This window comes from Amblyraja radiata, chromosome 23, assembly GCF_010909765.2.
Source record: "Amblyraja radiata isolate CabotCenter1 chromosome 23, sAmbRad1.1.pri, whole genome shotgun sequence".
Taxonomy (NCBI): Eukaryota; Metazoa; Chordata; class Chondrichthyes; order Rajiformes; family Rajidae; genus Amblyraja; species Amblyraja radiata.
Window position 1 is genome coordinate 5171800 of NC_045978.1, and position 20483 is coordinate 5192282.

Below are 20483 nucleotides of genomic sequence, written 5' to 3' on the forward strand. Positions count from 1 at the left end.
GTATCCTGTACCTGCCTTCTCTCCATACCCCCTGATCCCTTTAGCCACAAGGGCCACATCTAACTCCCTCTTAAATATAGCCAATGAACTGGCCTCAATTACCTTCTGTGGCAGAGAGTTCCAGAGATTCACCACTCTCTGCGTGAAAAATGTTTTTCTCATCTCGGTTCTAAAAGATTTCCCCCTTATCCTTAAGCTGTGACCCCCTTGTCCTGGACTTCCCCAACATCGGGAACAATCTTCCTGCATCTAGCCTGTCCAATCCCTTAAGAATTTTGTAAGTTTCTATAAGATCCCCCCTCAATCTCCTAAATTCTAGCGGGTACAAGCCGAGTCTATCCAGTCTTTCTTCTCTCCCAGTCTATCCCTCCCTTCACGCCAGGCTGTTCTTTGTTAACCACAGAACATAGTTTGAACAGTGCAGCAGAGGAAGAGGCCCTTCGGCCCACAATGTCCATGCTAAACACGATGCCAAGTTAGACACAAAATGCTGGGGTGCCTCAGCGGGTTAGGCAGCATCTCTGTGAAACTGTAGGTAAAACAACACCCCAGAGGTGTTCCAGTTGCAAGACAGAAGAGTGGCTTTCTTGGATAATAGAACATCTTAAATGTTATTTCCTTTTGTAAAGTTGTGGCTGGAACTTCAAGGAAGCTTTGTGGGTTAAAGTGGGTGGATCTGCCTGCCTTCTGCTGAGTGGATGGAGCAGTGAGTGTGTACGCTGGTCACCCTGTGTGAACTCAGCTAATATTGAGAAAGGAGATTAAATAAAAATATGAACGAAATTGGTAGATCGAGAATCCAAACTAACTAAACTCTGTTTTCAATGGTGCAGTATTTTAAGCTGAACTTTCAGAGTGAAATGTCTTGGACTCCACTTGCAAGAATAAATTTACTTTTAAGTAGGCAAAAGTACTGGAGAAACTCAGCGGGTGCAGCAGCATCTATGGAGCAAAGGAAATAGGCAACGTTTCGTCCCGATACTCGTCCCGAGTATAGAAGTTGGGATGTAATGTTAAAATTGTACAAGGCATTGGTGAGGCCAATTCTGGAGTATGGGGTACAATTTTGGTCGCCTAATTATAGGAAGGATGTCAACAAAATAGAGAGAGTACAGAGGAGATTTACTAGAATGTTGCCTGGGTTTCAGCAACTAAGTTACAGAGAAAGGTTGAACAAGTTAGGGCTTTATTCTTTGGAGCGCAGAAGGTTAAGGGGGGACTTGATAGAGGTCTTTAAAATGATGAGAGGGATAGACAGAGTTGACGTGGATAAGCTTTTCCCACTGAGAGTAGGGAGGATTCAAACAAGGGGACATGACTTGAGAATTAAGGGACAGAAGTTTAGGGGTAACATGAGGGGGAACTTCTTTACTCAGAGAGTGGTGGCTGTGTGGAATGAGCTTCCAGGGAAGGTGGTGGAGGCAGGTTCGATTTTATCATTTAAAAATAAATTGGATAGTTATATGGACGGGAAAGGAATGGAGGGTTATGGTCTGAGCGCAGGTATATGGGACTAGGGGAGAATACGTGTTCGGCACGGACTAGAAGGGTCGAGATGGCCTGTTTCCGTGCTGTAATTGTTATATGGTTATATGGTTTTGTCTACCTTCGATTTTCCAGCATCTGCAGTTCCTTCTTAAATAAATTAACGTTTAGTTTAGTTTACTTTAGTTCAGAGATGCAATGCAGAAACAGGCCCATTGAGTCCGCGCCGACCAGTGATCCCCCCCCCCCCCCCCCCCCCCCCCGCACACACTAACACTATCCTGCACACACTGGGGACAATTTACTGTTATACCAAGCCAATTAACCTACAAACCCGTACGTCTTTGGTGTGTGGGAGAAACCAGAGCACCAGGAGAAAACCCACGCAGGTCATGGGGCGAACGTACAAACTCCGTACGGACAGCACCCGTAGTCAGGATCGAACCCGGGTGTCTGGCGCTGTCAGGCAGCAACACTACCCGCTGTGCCGCCCCACATTTGTGCATTCCTGAATGTTAGCTGAGCGGCTTTCAGGTTTTTCCGATCTGTGGAGTTACTGAAAAAGTAGAATATCTTCCCTTGGTGACCTTGTTGTGACCCCCCAGCTTCTGCTGTCAATGCCGAGTTTCTACTGATAACACCCCAGCTCCCAAACACACACAATATCTCGTTACGGTTTTCTGATCTGCCCTGAGTTCGCATTCCTGCTCCACCCTTGAAGCAAACTAAGTGCCGATAGTCTTACAGCAGCGAGTGGATGTTGCTGAATCATCGGGCGTCAGCAGAAAATATTGGCACAGCTCCTGCTATCCTTCAAATGGCTCTCAGCGTGTGATATTTTCCATAGATTGATCGATTGAAAGATACAGCGTGGAAACGTCGAACATCAATCACACGTTCACACTAGTTAGAAACATAGAAACATTGAAAATAGATGAAGGAGTTACCTTCGAGCCAGCACCGCCATTCAATATGATGATGGCTGATCATCCACAATCAGTGCCCCGTTCCTGCTTTCTCCCAATATCCCTTGATTCCGTTAGCCCTAAGAGCTATATCTAACTCTCTCTTGAATACATCCAGTGAATTGGCCTCCACTGCCTTCTGTGGCAGAGAATTCCGATGTTATCCCACTTTCGCATCCACTCCCTACGCACATGGGATAATCTCCAGAGATCAATTAACCTTCAAATGTCTTTGTGATGTGGGAGGAAACACACAGGGAGAATGCGCAAACTTCCCACAAACAGCACCTGAGGTCGGGATCGAACCTGGGTCTCTGGCGCTGTGAGGCAGTGTTACGATCAGCTGCTCTGTTGTTCCACAGATGCTTTGCTAATGGTCGTACAACTTCAGTACAATGTCATTTATCAAAATACACTTATTTTTACAAAGTTAGAATTTTGGCATCCAGTCTTTGAAAGCAACATCAAAGAAGTTCTGGATTTTGTTTTAACGATGACTTTAATATCCATGACCCTTAAGGGGCTGTCCCACTGCGGCGACCTAATTGGCAAGTTTAGTAGAGTTCAGGAGAGTTTGAAAATGTGTCATGTTGAAGACCTCCTTCGACCTTGTTGAAGACTACCTTCCACTGCCCTCGATTACCTACGACTAACATGCCGACCTACTACGACCTACTTCAACTAAACCTACGAGTTTAAAAAAAAAACACAGATTTTTTCCTTGGCGACCTTTTTTTACTCGCGGGCATTTTTCAGCATGTTGAAAAATACGCTGCGACCTAGCTGAGACCTCGAGTACGCGGGGACTACTCTCGAGCATGAAGGAGAGTTACAAAGACCTCCTACGACCTCGTGTCGACCATGCTGCGAGTACGTTGAGGGCAAATTCGCCGGAACCCGCGGATTAGGTCGCCGCAGTGGGACAGGGGCTTTAGGGTTTAAATCGCTGCTTGGTCATATTTATTTAACACATTATTTCAGGGCGGTACAGTGGCCCAGCGCCAGGGTTGCTGCCTCGCAATGCCACACACCTAGATTTGATCCTGAGTACGGGTGCCGTCTGTACAGAGTTTGTCCGTTCTACCTGTGACCACGTGGGTTTTCTTCAGGTGCTCCGGTTTCCTCCCACACTCCAAAGACGCACAGGTTTGTAGATTTATTGGTTTCCGTAAATGTTTTATTTGTCCCTAGTGTTTAGGATAGCGCTAGGGTACGGGGCGATCGCTGGTTGGCGCGAACTCGGTGGGTCGAAGGGCCTGTTTCCACGCTGGATCTCTAAAGTCTAAAGTGTACATTGAAGGGTGGACATTACAAGGTCATGCTGTTCACATGGAAGGTCCACGCTGTTATCAGGCCACTGAACCATCCTACCACAACCAGAGAGCAGTGCTGAACTACTATCTACCTCTTTGGTGACCCTCGGACTATCCTTGATCAGACTTTACTGGCTTTGCCTTGCACTAAACGTTATTCGCTTATCATGTATCTATACACTGTAAAAAGGATCGATTGTAATCATGTATTGTCTTTCTGCAGGCTGGTTTGCACGCAACAAAAGCTTTTCACTGTACCTCTGTACACGTGACAATTAACTAAACAAACTAACTAAAGGTAGACAAAAAATGCTGGAGAAACTCAGCGGGTGAGGCAGCATCTATGGAGAGAAGGAATTGGCGATGTTTCGGGTCAAGACACTTCTTCAGACTGATGCCTGATATTTTTGGATATAGATCATGGATATAGATTTTGGATATAGCCGGCTCGAAGGGCCTAATGGCTTACTCCTGCACCAATTTTTCTATTGGCTATATTAGCGAGTTAGCTTTCTCACGCAATATTGTGGCAATGATTGAGTCGCGTGTACAGACACGAAATGCTGGAGAAACCCAGTGGGTGAGGCAGCTTCTATGGAGAAAAGGAGTAGGTGACATTTTGGGTCGAGACCCTTCTTCAGGGAGGGTGTGGGGTATGGGGGGGTGGGAGGGGGGGATGTGGGGGAGGGGGGGGATGTGGGGGGGGGGGTGGTGTGGGATGGGGGTATGTGGGGGAGGGGGTGTGTGGGGGAGGGGGTGTGTGGGGAGAGGGGGTGTGTGAGGGGGGGAGGGGGTGTGTGAGGGGGGGAGGGTGGAGGGGTGTGTGTGGGGGGTGGGAGGGGGGTATGTGGTGTGGGGTGTGTGTGGGGGAGGGGGGTGGGGCAGGAGGGTGAGGGTGGAGGGGTGTGTGTGGGGGGGGTGGGAGGGGGAACCTTCAAAACCATAACTTTTGTACTATTTCACCAATCGGAGTAAAACTTATTTGATTTGCAGCAGAGGAGAATGGCGAGTAAGGTAGCGAAAAATCGTAGCGCTATGGGGGATTGTTTTTTCGCAAATTTAATTACAACGCAGAGCGGAAGTGGTCAAGATGAGAGTTTTAGTAAAATATAGATTTAGTTTAGTTTCTTGTCACGTGTACCGAGGTACAGTGAAAAACTGTTGTCGCCTGCTAACCAGTCAGGGGAAAGACAATACATGATTACAATCGATCCATTTATGGTGTGTAGATACGAGATAAGGGAACAACCTTTAGTGCAAGGTTAAGTCAGATCAAGGGTAGTCCGTGGGTCATCAAGGAGGTAGATGGTCGTTCAGTACTGCCCTCTGGTTGTGGTGGAAGTTGAGCAGCAAGGCCTTGCCCATTGGACCCAAGAGAATGCTCGCATGATGGTACAGAAATACTCACTGTTTCTTTGTAAGATGGGGACGTGCGGGTAACGCTGGGTTTTCATGGTCTGCTTGTCTTGGTTACAGATTGTGGGTGATGCAGTGGGCTGGGGGTTTGTGGTGAGAGGAGGAAGACCATGTTATGTCCAGGCCGTGGATCCAGGTGGACCTGCCGCCGCAGCGGGGATCAAGGTAATGCCTCCCTCCTTTCACACCCTCTTCTCAACTGTTTCATCAATGTCATCATGTTTTCTTATTAGCGGGAAGGCACGGTGGTGCAGCTGGTCGAGCCGCTGCCTCACAGCGCCAGAGACCCAGGGTCGACTCCAACCTTGGGTGCTGCCTGTGTGGAGTTTGCACGTTCTCCCAGCCCCCAGCCACCACTCGGATTTGCTCTGCGACCTCTGGTTTCCTCCCACGTCCCAAAGACGTGCGGGTTTGTAGGTTAATTAACCTCGGTAAATTGTCCCTGGTGTGTAGGGAGTGGATGAGAAAGTGGAATAATGCAGAACTAGTGTGAATGGGTGATCGTTGTGGACTTGGTGGGCTGAAGGGCCTGTCTCCACGTTGTATCTCTAAACTAAAACTAAAATATAAACAATGGAAATGATTTAAAAATGGAATTTAATGATTAGTAGCCCATCCACACGCAAAGTTAGAAATAATCAGTGATTATTTGACTTGTTATTATGAAAGATAGAGAGGATTAAGAAAGTGAGTTGAAAATTCATGAGTTAACGTGTTGCGCTGATAATAGTTTTGAACTTATTAATGAGATGAAGGCTTTAATATTAGCTGATTTCTTTCTCCAAGTTCAAAGCTGAACGGGGATCTTATAGAAACATATAAAATTCTTAAGGGATTGGACAGGCTAGATGCAGGAAAAATGTTCCCGAAGTTGGGGGAAGTCCAGAACCAGGGGGTCACAGTTTAAGAATAAGGGGTAGGCCATTTAGATAGATAGATAGGTAGGTAGGTAGATATGTAGATAGATAGATAGATAGATAGATAGATAGATAGATGGATAGATGGATAGATGGATAGATGGATAGATAGATAGATAGATAGATAGATAGATAGATAGATAGATAGATAGATAGATAGATAGATAGATAGATAGATAGATAGATAGATAGATAGATAGATAGATAGTTGTGAATCCGTGGAATTTTCTACCACAGAAGGCAGTGGAGGCCAATTCACTGGAAGTTTTCAAGAGAAAGTTAGATATAGCTCTTGGGGCTAAAGGAATCGAGGGATATGGGGAGAAAGCAGGAACGGGATACTGATTTAGGATGATCAGCCATGATCATATTGAATGGCGGTGCTGGCTCGAAGGGCCGAATGGCCTACTCCTGCACCTATTTTCTATGTTTCTAATGAAGGACAAGTAGCCTTGGATAGTTCATCGTAAAACCACACTCACGACTTGTTTACCTTGCCAAGGGCTTGGCAGGGTGGAATAATGTAATGCACTCAATTCAACATCACTGCTCCATTAGTTGCTAGGAGACGCACACACGGGAACTCTTCCGGTTTGTGTCTTCCTGCAACCGTACGCCTTCCTTGCACAGCAACTCAAGTGAGGAATGAGCAGAGCGTAGCAAATGCAAGCTCAGTCGCCTCGTTCTCTGACACCGAGTATAACTCTAAAATGTGAGACACAAAATGCTGGAGTAACTCAGCGGGACAGGCAGCATCTCTGGAGAGAAGGAATGGGTGCTGTTTCAGGTCGAGACCCAGTCTGAAGAAGGGTCTTGACCCGAAACGTCACCCATTCCTTCTATCCAGGGATGCTGCCTGTCCCGCTGAGTTACTCCAGCATTTTGAGTCTATCTTTGGTTTAAACCATCACCTGCAGTTCCTTCCTGCACATTCTTGACTCTTGGCTCAGACTCTCCCTACTCACTCCTCTAAAATGTTACTGTTTTATTATTATTTTGGAAACCTTTGGAAGTCTCGAGCCTTTTAGTTTAGTTTATTGTCACGTGTATCGACCGAGGTACAATGAAAACCCTTGGTTGCGTGCTGACCAGTCAGCGGAAAGTCCATACAATCGAGCCAACCACAGTGTACAGACACAGGGTCTATCAATGAGTGCTGACACATATCTTGTACTTGACCAGTCTTCCGGTTAAACTAATGCAAGTTGTGCCAAAGGCCTTGATTAATTTATGTTTAGTTCAGTTTTGAGATGCATCACGGAAACAGGCCCTTCGGCCCACCGAGTCCATGCCGGCCAGCAATCCCCGCGCACCTAGAAACATAGAAAATAGGTGCAGGAGGAGGCCATTCGGCCCTTCGAGCCAGCACCGCCATTCATTGGGACCATGGCTGATCGTCCCCAATCTGTACCCCGTTCCTGCCTTCTCCCCATATCCCTTGATTCCACTAGCCCTGTAATTTCTTCCCCAGCTTTGCTCAGTATTCTTGAATACGACTGATCAGTCCTTAAAGCCCCTCCTCTTGGACTCCCTCTCATGGCCATCGCCCTGCTTTAGATCTTTTCATTTTAAACTGCCAGCGGGACATCATCTGCCTCAGGTTTTCCACTCCCCTTACTCACTTTAACCGCTCCCCCCCTCAACGTACAGTACAGCCCTCTGCTCACTCTGCAACAACCCCGACGTGGTGATCAAACCCGCCGACAAGGGAGGTGCCGTGGCAGTCTGGCGCGCTGACCTCTACTGGTTTGAGACCAGGCGCCAACTCTCAGACACCTCCCTCTCAGACACTTACCCTTGGACCATGATCCCACGGATGAGCACCAGGCCCTTATCTCAAATACCATCACCGGCTTCATCGCTTCCGATGTAGAAGCTGCTTATACTATCTTAAACACTCTCGGGCCAATTTACAATGATACCAAGCCAGTTAATCTACAAGCCTGTACATATTTGGGATGTGGGAGGAAACCGGAGGACCCGGGGAAAACCCACGCCGGTCAAGGGTAGAATGTACAAGCTCCGTACAGCCAGCACCCGTAGTCGGGATCATACTCGGATGTTTGGCGCTGTAAGGCAGCAACTCTACTGCTGTGCCACCGTGCTGCCCATCTATCCAGTATTAACTAGACTGAGCCAGACAAGTAACCCCATATACAAAACTTGTTTTGATAAACTAAGTGCAGTGAAGTGTTTTTTAGAATAGTATTCTATTTTTATCTTTATTTTTATTTGTTTAAATTTTTTTTTTTTTTTTTTAAATGTATCTATTATTTTACTATTAACTGTACATATGTGTATTGGTTGTTGTGTTGTATTTCTTTTAACGGAGGAGAAGCAAATGGAATTTCGTTGCTCAGTTTTGTGCAATGACAATAAACATATTCTATTCTATTCTATTCTATTATACCCTGAAAGACCTTCAGAGTTATTTTTAATATATTCTAAATAATCTAAATCTTTTTGAGCTGTCTTTATTTAAAGCTTTCGTCTTTGATATTGGGGGAATTTTTGTTTGAATTGATCAATTGAAGGATACAGTGGACAGGCCCTTCAGCCCATCGAGTTGATGCTGACCATCGATCACCCGTTCATGCTAGTTCTATGTTATCCCACTTTTGCAACCCCTCCCTACACACTAGGGTACATCTTATTTGCCGAAGACAATTAACGTACAAACCTGCACGTCTTTGGGATGTGGGAGGAAACTGGAGCACCTGAAGGAAACCCACGCGGTCACAGTGAGAACGTGCAAACTCCACACAGACAGGGCTTGTAGTCAGGATCAAACACAGGACTCTGGCGCTATGAGGCAGCAATTCTACTACTACACCACTGTGCTTCACCTACTATCTTAACTGGTTTGGGCAGTTGGACATCATGCTAATGCCAACTGCCCAATGAAGATATCTACTCTCTGCATATTTCTTCATAATCTAATTCTGTGCGAAATTCTGTACAATAGTTGCTTACTGCAATGGAGTTAATATTCTTGCAACTCATCGTGTCTTTCATGGGAAGAGTTAAAAGAAAAATCAGTGATAAAAAGACTATAGTGTTTACACACGTATTCAACATGATATTCTGTTGCTGCTTGTCACTGATCTTCATACAACTCTTTCAAAGAAAATTTCACTTGAATCACAATCCGTCTCAACATGCACTTCTGCATCTGTCTTGTCTGTTGCTCCCTCTGCTGCCAGAGGTTTGCTATTGCAGTAAGTGTGTCAAACCGAGCTGAATCATGTGGTGGTGTCGGTGTGAGACCTGTGGCGATTGGCTGCTGTCAGAAGCACTTTACTCTATTTCCAAATATGTCGCACATTTTTAGAAACAGCCAAAGAAGGATTTTGAACCTGAACTAAAAAATAAGTGGAATTTAGGGCGGTCATAGTGGGGCAGCGGTAGAGTTACTGCCTTACAGCGCTTGCAGCGTCAGAGACCAGGGTTCGATCCCGACTACCGGTGCTGTCTGTACGGAGTTTGCACGTTCTCCCCGTGACCTGCGTGGGTTTTCTCCGAGATCTTTGGTTTCCTCCCACACTCCAAAGTCTTAAATTGTTTGTAGGTTTAATTGGCTTGGTGTAAATGTAAAAATTGTCCCCAGTGTGTGTAGGATAATGTTTATATGCGGGGATCGCTGGTCGGCGCGGACCCGGTGGGCCGAAGGACCTGTTTTCACACTGTATCTCTAAACTAATCTAAACTAAACTAGTTCTACTGTTTGCACTTCCCGGCGGCTGTCACTCTACTCAACAACGTACCTCGGTGATTGCCAATCACCCCCCCCCCCGGACACTTATTATTATTTATTCAAATCATTTGCTATGTCGCTCTTCCAGGGAGATGCTAAATGCATTTCGTTGTCTCTGTACTGTACACTGACAATGACAATTAAAATTGAACCTGAATCTGAATCATAACCTCTGCACCCCACCCTCCCTCACCCTAGTTGTCCTAGTAGTTCCTTGTTTCCCTATTGTTAGTATATCTTCCCCAGCCAACAATGGGCCATCATGGACTCCACAAGGGGTGGGAACCTTTTCGTGTTGGAATGCCACGTTGAGTTAGCTGTAATCTAACAAGGCCGCATCCAAGAAACTTCAATTAGATATACTTCAAAATGTACATTATTTTGTAAAAATCTAACTACTATGTACTAACTTCAAGGAAATTAAAAAAAATTTGTTAATTCTAAAGCTTTTAATGACTTTGTGGTGACTGCTTTTTGTGGGAAAGCATTTGAATATTTGGTTGCAACATGGAGGTACGCAGTTTCAGCTGATCTTCTAGATGGGGATCCATCATTTGTGACCTTAAGGGCGTCTTGATTTGGGTTAGGGAGGAGAATGTAGATTGGCAGCAATAAGTGGTTGAAAAGCAAGAAAGCATTTTCCGTGCATGTCAAAGTTAATGTACATTCTCGAGTCGCATTAGAACTAAATCATGAGCATAAGTAAGTTAGTTTATTGGCCAAGTATTCACATACAAGGAATTTGCCTTGGTGCTCCGCCCACAAGTAACAAGACATACAGCGACAGTTACGAATGCCTCAGAAAACACTAAACATTAATAATAATAAAACATTTATAATAATTCATATAATTTATATATAATTCATTAATAATAATAAAACATTATTTTAACAGGTGTTAAAATAGCCCTCATGACTTACTAATGTTTTAATTGTGGCCGTGAGTCGGGAAGGATTATTTCGTTGAATCTTCTTTGACTCTTTGGTATTTTAAATACTTTCATTTTAAGATAAAAATAAAAATAATAAAAGAACAAAAACATATTAATAAAAATAAAAGGATTTGTTCTACAAAATTTGGATTCATTCAAAAGGCCGCACTTAATGACCTAGAAGGCCGCAGGTTCCCCACCCCTGGACTCCACCCTTCCTGAGATCCTCTGCTACCGGCCCTGTTTGTCCTGGCCCTCTCTATCTTTCAGTCTGAAGAAGGGTTGTGACCTGAAACGTCACCTGTTCTTTTTCTCCAGAGATGCTGCCTGACCCGCTGAGTTACTCCAGCATTTTGTGTCCATCTCCGGTAGAAACCAGCATCTGCGTTTCCTTCCTACCCAAATAATACATTCAAAGACATATAATTAACTTGTAAATTAAAATACAGTAAAACTATGTATTTTGACCAATTTCAATTGACCACCTAATATAATTGGCAACCGAACTCAGATGGACTTGGGCCTATTAGTTTAGTTTAGTTTATTGTCATGTATAACAGTGAAAAGCTTTTTCATTGCGTGCTACCCAGTCAGTGGTAAGACTATACATGATTACAATAGAGCTGTCCACAGTGTACAGATACAGGATGAAGGGAATAATGTTTAGTGCAAGGTAAAGTCCGATTAAAGATAGTCCAAGGGTCTCTAACGAGGTAGATGGTAGCTCAGGACCGCTCTCTAGTTGGTGATAGGATGGTTTAGTAGTTGCCTGATAACAGCTGGGAAGAAACTGTCCCTGAATCTGGAGGTGTCCTTTTTCACACTTCTGTACTTCTTGCCTGATTGGAGAGGGGAATAGAGGGAGTGTCCAGGGTAGCGACCCGTCCTTGATTATGCTGCTGGCCTTGCCGTGGCAGCGTGAGGTGTAGATGGAGTCGATGGAAGGGAGGTAGGTTTGCGTGATGGTCCGGGCTGCGTCCACGGTACTTGCGGTCCTGCATGGAGCCTTTCCCAAACCATGCTGTGATGCAGCCCGATAAACAATGCTTTCTGCGGTGCATCTGTAGAAGCTGCTGAGAGTTGTTGGAGACATGCCAAGCTTCCTAATGCCCCTGTCCCACTTAGGAAACCTGAATGGAAACCTGAACGGTAAGACCTTCCACTACCTGCAACCTCCGACAACCACCTGCAACCTCCGACAACCACCTGCAACCTCCGGCAACCACCTTCAACTAGCATCGCAACCGGCTTCGACTAACAAATTACCGATTTTTAAAACGGCAACCTATTTTTAGTCGCAGCCGGTTTTGAATTTTTTTAAATAATTGCCGGAACATAGAAGAAGCGGAAACTACTTTCGACCGCTAGGGAGACTGACAAAAACCTCCAGGAACCGCATGGAAACCTTGGGTGGGGCGCAAAGTCTCCAGAGATCTCCGTTCAGGTTTCCTAAGTGGGACAGGGGCATAAGCCTCCTAAGGAAGTAGAGGCGTCGGTGTGCTTTCGTGGCCATTGCTTCGACATGGCAAGTACCAGGACAGGTCGCTGGTGATATTTACTCCTAGAAATGTGAGGTGCAAGGTGTCATACAGTGTGCATATTGCATTAATTTGTGCATACTTAAAAAAAATATTTTCCGTCCCACACCAGGTCCGACAGTTTGTTGTTTCCGTGAACAGTACACAAGTGATGCAATCGGACTATAAAGCCGTCAGCAACATAATAATGACAGGACCACGGACACTGGTGATGGAGGTGATGGAGATGATCGAGTGATGAACATAACACGTGGCTAATCAAAACGCTGCCTGATTTCTTTAGTAAATCTCAGAAATCAAAGCAGTATCAAATACCATAAGCCTGGAAATCGGTCCTGAAAATCTCAGCAACCAAAACATAGTCATCATTTCCTTTAAATGCCATTCATTTTGCACTGACTGTCATTTCTATGTAGATATTCCATTGCTGGAAAACATTTTCCTTGTGTTGATTTTTTTCTTAGAGGTATATAATTATGTCGTTTGGCCCTCATGATTGAGACACTTGTATTATATTGACAGCTGCTGTTAATCCATGTTGCCAACTTTGTTTAAAATTAGTTGCATCCTGAACAACCAGATTTGTACATTTTGCAGATTCATTTAAGCATCTCTGTATAAACTCAGTTATTTTGTTGGCATCCACTGTAACCTTTGTTGGAATGTGACATTTGATAAAATGTTAATAATCACTAACCCTTCCTTTCCCCCCTCGCCCTCCTTCCCCCCCTCGCCCTCCTTCCCCCCTCCCCTCCTCCTCCCCTTCCCATCCTCTCCCTCCCCCTCCCCTTCCCCACCCCATCTCCCCTTCCCCCCTCACCCTCCCCTTCCCCTCTCTCCCCTCCCTCTCCCCTCCCCCACCCCATCCCATCCTCCCCCTCCTTTCCCTCCTACCCTCTCTCCTACCCCACGCTCCCCCTCCCCTCCTTCCCCTCCTACCCTCCCCCTCTCCTCCCTCTCCCCCCCTTAACCCCCCCTCCCCTCCAATACAAGGAAGTTGGGTCTAAGCCAATTCGGAAACACTAGGGTCACAATGCCCCACTCAAACGGAAAATTGGAAAATTGGCTCTGCTCCAAGTTTTCAAGTCACCGCAGAAAACAATCCATGCTTATTTGAACACGGAGGGGGTTAGGATTTAGTTTTAACCAGTTTCTTTCCAAATTCAATAGAATTTCTTTCTCGACCTTCCACAACATTATACCGCGCCAACGTGTCTTACGTTCCAACCCTACGACTCTGAACAAGTAGGGTGCATCAGCCTGGGGAAGGGACTTGACCTGAAATGTCAGGTAACTATGTTCTCTGGAGAACATCATGTGTAGGAAGGAACTGCAGACGCTGGATTGAACCGAACATAGACACAAAGAAGCTGGAGTAACTCAGCGGGACGGGCAACATCTCTGGAGAGAAGGAATGGGTGACGCAAAAAGGGTCGAGGAGAAGGGTCTCGACCTGAATCGTCACCTATTCCTTCTCTCCAGAGATGCTGCCTGTCCTGCTGAGTTACTCCAGCTTTTTGTGCCTATCTCTGGAGGACATAGTTCATCTCTGTCCTTTGTCCAACCATCTGCCAGTCAGAAACCCCCTCAGCATCCACCTATCACTCCGTGTCCACCTGTCAGGCTATGTCCTGCCCCTCCTCTCTTCCAGCTTTCTCTGCCTCTCCTCCCACTGCAATCAATGTGAAGAAGGGTACCGAGCCTTAACGGCGTCTTTTCATGTTCTCCAGGGGTGCTGCCTGAGCCGCTGAGTTACTCCAGCACTTTGTGTCTTTTCTTAGGAAATCAGCATCTGCAGTTTCTTGGGTTTTCAAGGAAACGGAGTTCCTCTCCTTTATTTAAAAAATCTTGCTGTTGGTATCGTGCCCCTATGTTTCCTAATTTACAATATAATACAACTAGTCTGAGATGGTTGTACATTTTTAATGTAGTCTTGAAAGGAACCTTTACATGAATGAGGAGGCTTTGGAGAGGGTGCAGAATAGACCTTTACTAGAACGCTGCCTGAATTAGAGTGTATCAGCTCCTGTATAAGGAGAGGTTGGGTAGACGTGGATTGTTTGTGCTGGGACGTCAGAGGTTTGGTTTAGTTTAGTTTGGTAGACAAATAATGCTGGAGAAACTCAGCGGGTGAGGCAGCATCTATGGAGCGAAGGAAATAGGCAACGTTCTTCAGACTTAGTTTAGTTTTAGTTTAGTTTTAGTTTGGTTTAGAGATACAGCGCGGAAACAGGCCCTTTGGCCCTCTGGGTCCGCGCCGACCAGCGATCCCCGCACATTAACACTAGCCTACAACCACATGGGCCAATCTTTACATTTACCAAGCCAATTAACCCACAAACCTATACGTCTTTGGAATGTGGGAGGAAACCGAAGATCTCGGAATAAACCTACGCAGGTCACGGGGAGAACGAACAAACTCCATACAGACAGCACCCGTAGTCAGGATCGAACCCAGGTCTCCGGCGCTGCATTCGATGTAAGGCAGCAACTGTGACTGAGGGGAGACTGGATGAAAGTATATCAAATTATGAGGCACCGATAGCGTGTGCAGTTAGAACCTTTGTACCAGGGTGGAAATATCAAAGAGTAGAATGCATAGCTATAAGGTGAGCGAGGCAAAGTTTAAAGGACATGTGCGGGGCGAGTATCTTTACACAGAGTGGCGGGTGCCTGGAACGTGCTAACTGGGATGGTGGTGGAGGCAGGTACAATTGTGCTGTTAAATAGGCACTTGGATATAGACAATAGACAATAGGTGCAGGAGGTGGACATTCGACCCTTCGAGCCAGCACCGCCATTCAATGTGATCATGGCTGATCATCCACAATTAGTACCCCGTTCCTGCCTTTTCCCCCATATCCCTTGACTCCGCTATCTTTAAGAGCTCTATCTAACTCTCTCTTGAAAGCATCCAGAGAATTGGCCTCCACTGCCTTCTGAGGCAGAGAATTCCACAGAATCACAACTCTCTAGGTGAAAAGGTTTTTCCACATCTCCGTTCTAAACGGCCAACCCCTTAGTCTGAAGAAGGGTCTCGACCCGAAACGTCGCCTATTCCTTCGCTCCATAGATGCTGCCTCACCCGCTGAGTTTCTCCAGCATTTTTGTTCACCTTCGATTTTTCCAGCATCTGCAGTTCTTTCTTAAACAAACCCCTTATTCTTAAACTGTGGCCCCTCGTTCTGGACTTCCCCAACATCGAGAACATGTTTCCTGCCTCTAGTGTGTCCAATCCCTTAATAATTTTATCTGTTTCAATAAGATTCCCTCTCATCCTAAATTCCAGTGTATACAAGCCCAGACGTTCCATTCTTTCAACATATGACAATCCCGCCATCCCGGGAATTAACCTCGTGAACCTACGCTGAGCTCCCTCAATAGCAAGAATGGCCTTCCTCAAATTTGGAGATCAAAACTGCACACAATACTCCAGGTGTGTTATCACTAGGACCCTGTACAACTGCAGAAGGACTTCTTTGCTCCTGTACTCAACTCCTCTTGTTATGAAGGCCAACATGCCATTAACTTTCTTCACTGCCTGCTCTACCTACATGCTTACTTTCAACAACAAGGACACTCAGATCTTGTTGTACTTCCCCTTTTCCTAACTTGACACCATTCAGATAATAATCTGCCTTCCTGTTCTTGCCACCAAAGTGGATAACCTCCCATTTATCCACATTAAACTGCATCTGCCCACTCACTCAACCCGTCAAAAGGGCCTGCCCCACTTTCACGACCTAATTCACGACCTTTTTTACTCGTGGACATTTTTCATCAGGCTAGAAAAACGCCCCGACCTACTTGATGCCACGAGTACCTACGACTAGCATCACGGCCTGCTACGACCAACCTACGACCTCCTACGACCTCGTGACGACCATGCTGCGAGTATGAGTCAAGGGCAAACTCGGCAGAGGTCGTGAATTTGGTCATGAAAGTGGAACAGGCCCTTTAGTCACCCTGCATCCTGATAGCATCCTCCTCACAGTTCACACTGCCACCCAGCTTTGTGTCATCTTCACATTTATCCATATGCAAGGAATGGAGGGAAGGCTCACGAGCAGGCAGGTGAGATTGGTGTACGTTGGTATTGTGTTCGGCACGGACATTGTGTGCCGAAGGGCAAATCCTGTGCTGAACTTTTCTGTGTTCTACAAGTTCTAACTCTAACCTCGACATCTTTTGGGGAGGAAACAAACTTTATTATACTTCCAAGAAATGTCTCACATTTTTGAATACTGTGAGAACATATTCAGAGGAACAGTGGGAGAACTGTAAAGAAGCCCTGACCGATGATCTTAAAAACCAAGGCCTTGGAAATATGCCTGGCTCATTCCTTTGATCTGGGTTGCGAGGAGTTTCAGCCAACGGCCTCCCACAGCAAAAATCTCACTACGACTTTTTCTTGGATCAAGTTTGGATTTTAGTCCCTTGGAGATTTTACTGCAACAAATCCACAAGGTTGTAGATGTCAAATCCATTAAGGTTTTAGTTTAGTTTAGAGATACAGCACGGAAACAGACCCTGTGGCCCAGCGAGTCCATGCTGACTAGCGATCACCCTGTGTATCAGAATCATTCTACACACACTAGGGACAATTTACAACCTTTACCGAAGCCAATTGATCTACAAACCTGTACGTCTTTGGAGTGTGGGAGGAAACCGGAGCACCCGGGGAAATCCCACGCCTCGCAGCACCAGAGACCCAGGTTCGATCCTAACTACGGGTGCTGCCTGTGTGGAGTTCGTCCGTTTTCCCAGTGACCGCGTGGGTTTCCTCCGGGTGCTCCGGTTTCATAAGTCCATATGTCATAGGAGCAGAATTAAGCCATTCAGCCCATCGAGTCCACTCCGTCATTCAATCACGGCTGATCTATCTTTCCATCACAGCCCCATTCTCCTGCCGTCTCTAGACACCGTTACTAATCATGAGTTTGTCATTTTCCACCTTAAAAACACCCATTGGCTTGGCCTCCGCAGCCGTCTGTGGCTATGAATTCCACAGATTCGCCACCCTCTGAATAAAGAGATTCTTCCCCATCTCCTTTCTAAAGGTGTTTCCACACACATTCCAAAGACATGCACCTTTGTTGGTTAATTGGCTTTGATTAGTGTGTAGGATGCAAAGAAGGAACAACATTGAACTTGTGTGAACGGGTGATCGATGGTCAGCATGGACACAATGGGCCGAAGGGCCTGTTTCCGCCTTGTTCCCACGTTGTATTTCTAAGATGAACTAAACCAAGGGGTCATTTGCAAGGTTGGCAGCAAGCAAAGACCAGATTGATATCAGACGATCACATCTGGCTCTCAGTGTTGTCCTCAACAATGTGGGTGAAGGTATGTCTCATGATCAAACTAAAATTATGTGTGTTGAAAAGTTGCCAAAGATTGTGATGTTGCTTGAGTTTTAATCTTAAATGTGCCCTGTGTTTTAGGAGAAACTTCTTACTAATAAAAAAGAAAATGATGAAATATTCCTATGGAGTTTTTTTTTAAATTTAACATTAATTGAAAAAAAAAAATCTGTGAGTGATTATTATATCTTTGCAAACTTACAGGTGAACACATTCAAAAACATTTACTGTTTAAAAGACTGTCAATGTTCTTGTTTAAGAAGGAATTGCAGATGCTGGAATCAAAATCAAAATGCTGGAGAAACTCAGCGGGTGAGGCAGCGTCTATGGAGCGAAGGAAATAGGCGACGTTTCGGGTCGAGACCCTTCCTCAGACCTCAAGGTATGCCTAGTTTGAAGAAGTTCTCCTCTCTCTCTCCTCAAGATGTGCTATTTAGTTTAGTTTGGAGGTACAGCGCGGAAACAGGCCCTTCGGCCCACCGAGTCCACAACCGACCAGTGATCCCAGCACACTAACACTATCCTACACTCGGGACAATTTTAAAATTTATACCAAGCCAAGGTGGAAACCGAAGTTCTCAGAGAAAACCCACGCAGGTCTCGGAGGTGGGAGGGGGCGTATAAGCATCTGTAGCCAAGATCAAACCTGGGTCTCTGGCACTGTAAGCATTGTAAGGCAGCAACTCTACCACTGCACCACCATGCCGCTATGTTTAGGTTATTTGGTCAACGGATAAATGCCCCTCGTGTATCAGTGGGGGAGTCGATGAGAATAAAACTGGGGTTAATGCAGGATTGGTGTAGTTACGGCTGGTGGGAAAGGGCTTATTTCTTCGATGGGACAAAGGGCTTGTTTTTGTGCTGCATCTCTGTTAGTCCGTGACTTTAGAATCAGAACATTGCACAATTAGTCAACAGGTTTGAGAGGGAGACACAAGAGACTGCAGATGCTGGAATCTAGAGTGGATGACAAACAGCTGGAGGTACTCGATGGGTCAGGCAGCATCTGTGACTTAAGAGGGAGTCAAACAGACAGACAAAGCGTAGAGGAGAGAGAGTGGGCCCAGAGTGCCATAGAACTGTGTGGATTCGCAGCTTGCTTTCGTCACCAGAACTTCAACAGGAATTAAGGAACATATTAACTTTAACAACTGTGGCTATAGATTCTTTACTGTGTCGCTTGTAGGTGAAAGTTATATTTATGAGAACAAGTTAATTTTTATTCTACTGCACGGCACCACAACGGTAGAGGTGCTGCCTTACAGCGCTTGCAGCACCAGAGACCCTGGTTCGATCCCGACAACGGGTGCTGTCTGTACGGAGTTTGTATGTTCTCCCGGTGATCGTGCTGGTTTACTCCAAGATCTTAGGTTTCCTCCCACACTTCAAAGACGTACAGGTTTGTGGGTTAATTGGATTGGGTTTCCATACTTGGTATAGGTGTAAATTGTCCCTAGTGTGTGTAGGCTTGTGTTAATGTGCGGGGATCGCTGGTCGGTGCGGACTCGGTGGGCTGAAGGGCCTGTTTCCATGCTGCATCTCTAAACTAAACTGAACTACTGAAAGAGAACAGGCAAAATAAATGCTGCAACAATAGATGGATTTCCATTACAAAGCATCCAGATATGTCCTTTCATGAAATTGGATCACAGTTTCTTGGACATTCAGGTAAGTGATCCAGGCTTTAACAAACACAGTAAACTTGTGATGTAGAATGTTTCTGTTAATGTAAGGTATGCAAAAAAAATATTATTGTGGAACTAATTAATTAATAATATTAATTTTAATAATTTTTCAATTATTGGAGTGGCACAGCGGTAGAGTTGCTGCCTTAAAGTGTCAGAGACCCAGGTTCGATCCTGACTACGGGTGCTTGTACATTCTCCCCGTGACCGTGTGGGTTTTCTCCGGGTGCTCCAGTTTCCTTCCACACTCCAAAGACGTGCAAGTTTGTAGGTTAATTAACTTGGTATCATTGTAAATTGACCCTAGTGTGTGTAGGATAGCGATAATGTGTGAGGATCGGTGGTCAGCATGGACTCGATGGGCCGAAGGGCCTCTTTCCCTGCTGTATCTCTAAACTAAACTAAACTACAACTAATTTTGGCAGTAACCTTATGGTGATATTGACAATAACTTTTTTTTTGATTAATAAAACTGTGTTAATTTGGAGTAAAAAACTGACCAGAAACATCATCCATCCTTTTTCTCCAGAGATGCTGCCTGCACTTTGTTACTCCAGCACTTTGTGTCTATCTCTAATTTTGAGTACTCATTGTCATCTCGAGACTATGAATTCTAGCATTAATTGTACATGAGTGATTTTAATATGAAACATTAAATTAACCTTAATTGTGTTAAACTAAAAATGTCAACAAATAAATGCCAATTAATTGCAGCATGGTGGCACAGCGGGTAGAGCTGCTGCCTCACAGCACCAGAATACCCGGTTCGATCTTGACTTCCGGTGCTGTCTGTGTGGAGTTTGCGCGTTCTCCCTGTGGCCACATGGTGCTCTGGTTTCCTGCCACATTTCAAAGACGTGCGGGTTTGTAGGTTCATTGGCCTCTGTTACAAAAATCAAAGTGAAGAGAGTGGTGCGTAAACGGTTCTAGCATAAAACTAGTGTGAACAGGCTGGCATGGACTCGGTGGGCCGAAGGGCCAGTTTCCATTGAAGATAGACACAAAATTGCTGGAGTAGCCCAGTGGGTCAGGCAGCATCTCTGGAGAGAAGGAACAGGTGACGTTCTGGGTCAAGACCTGGCCTGTTTCCGTGCTGTGTCTTTAGACTAAACTAA

The 20483-nt window shown here is 45.5% G+C and overlaps 2 protein-coding genes across 3 annotated transcripts in view; both read left to right on the forward strand.

The window, feature by feature from the left end:
* Window positions 1–12967, forward strand: part of LOC116986176 (DEP domain-containing mTOR-interacting protein-like) — a 38621-nt gene extending 25654 nt beyond the window's left edge. For both annotated transcript variants that reach the window (XM_033041424.1, XM_033041425.1), the window contains 2 exons: window positions 5240–5344; window positions 12433–12967. In XM_033041424.1, the coding sequence (XP_032897315.1) occupies window positions 5240–5344; window positions 12433–12558 (231 nt within the window). In that variant the 3' untranslated portion in view covers window positions 12559–12967. The remainder of the gene's footprint in view (window positions 1–5239; window positions 5345–12432) is intronic.
* Window positions 12968–19332: 6365 nt separating this feature from the next.
* Window positions 19333–20483, forward strand: part of LOC116986177 (collagen alpha-1(XIV) chain-like) — a 110142-nt gene continuing 108991 nt past the window's right edge. Inside the window, exon 1 of the mRNA XM_033041427.1 lies at window positions 19333–19351. The gene's annotated coding sequence lies outside the window, so the exon portion shown is untranslated. The remainder of the gene's footprint in view (window positions 19352–20483) is intronic.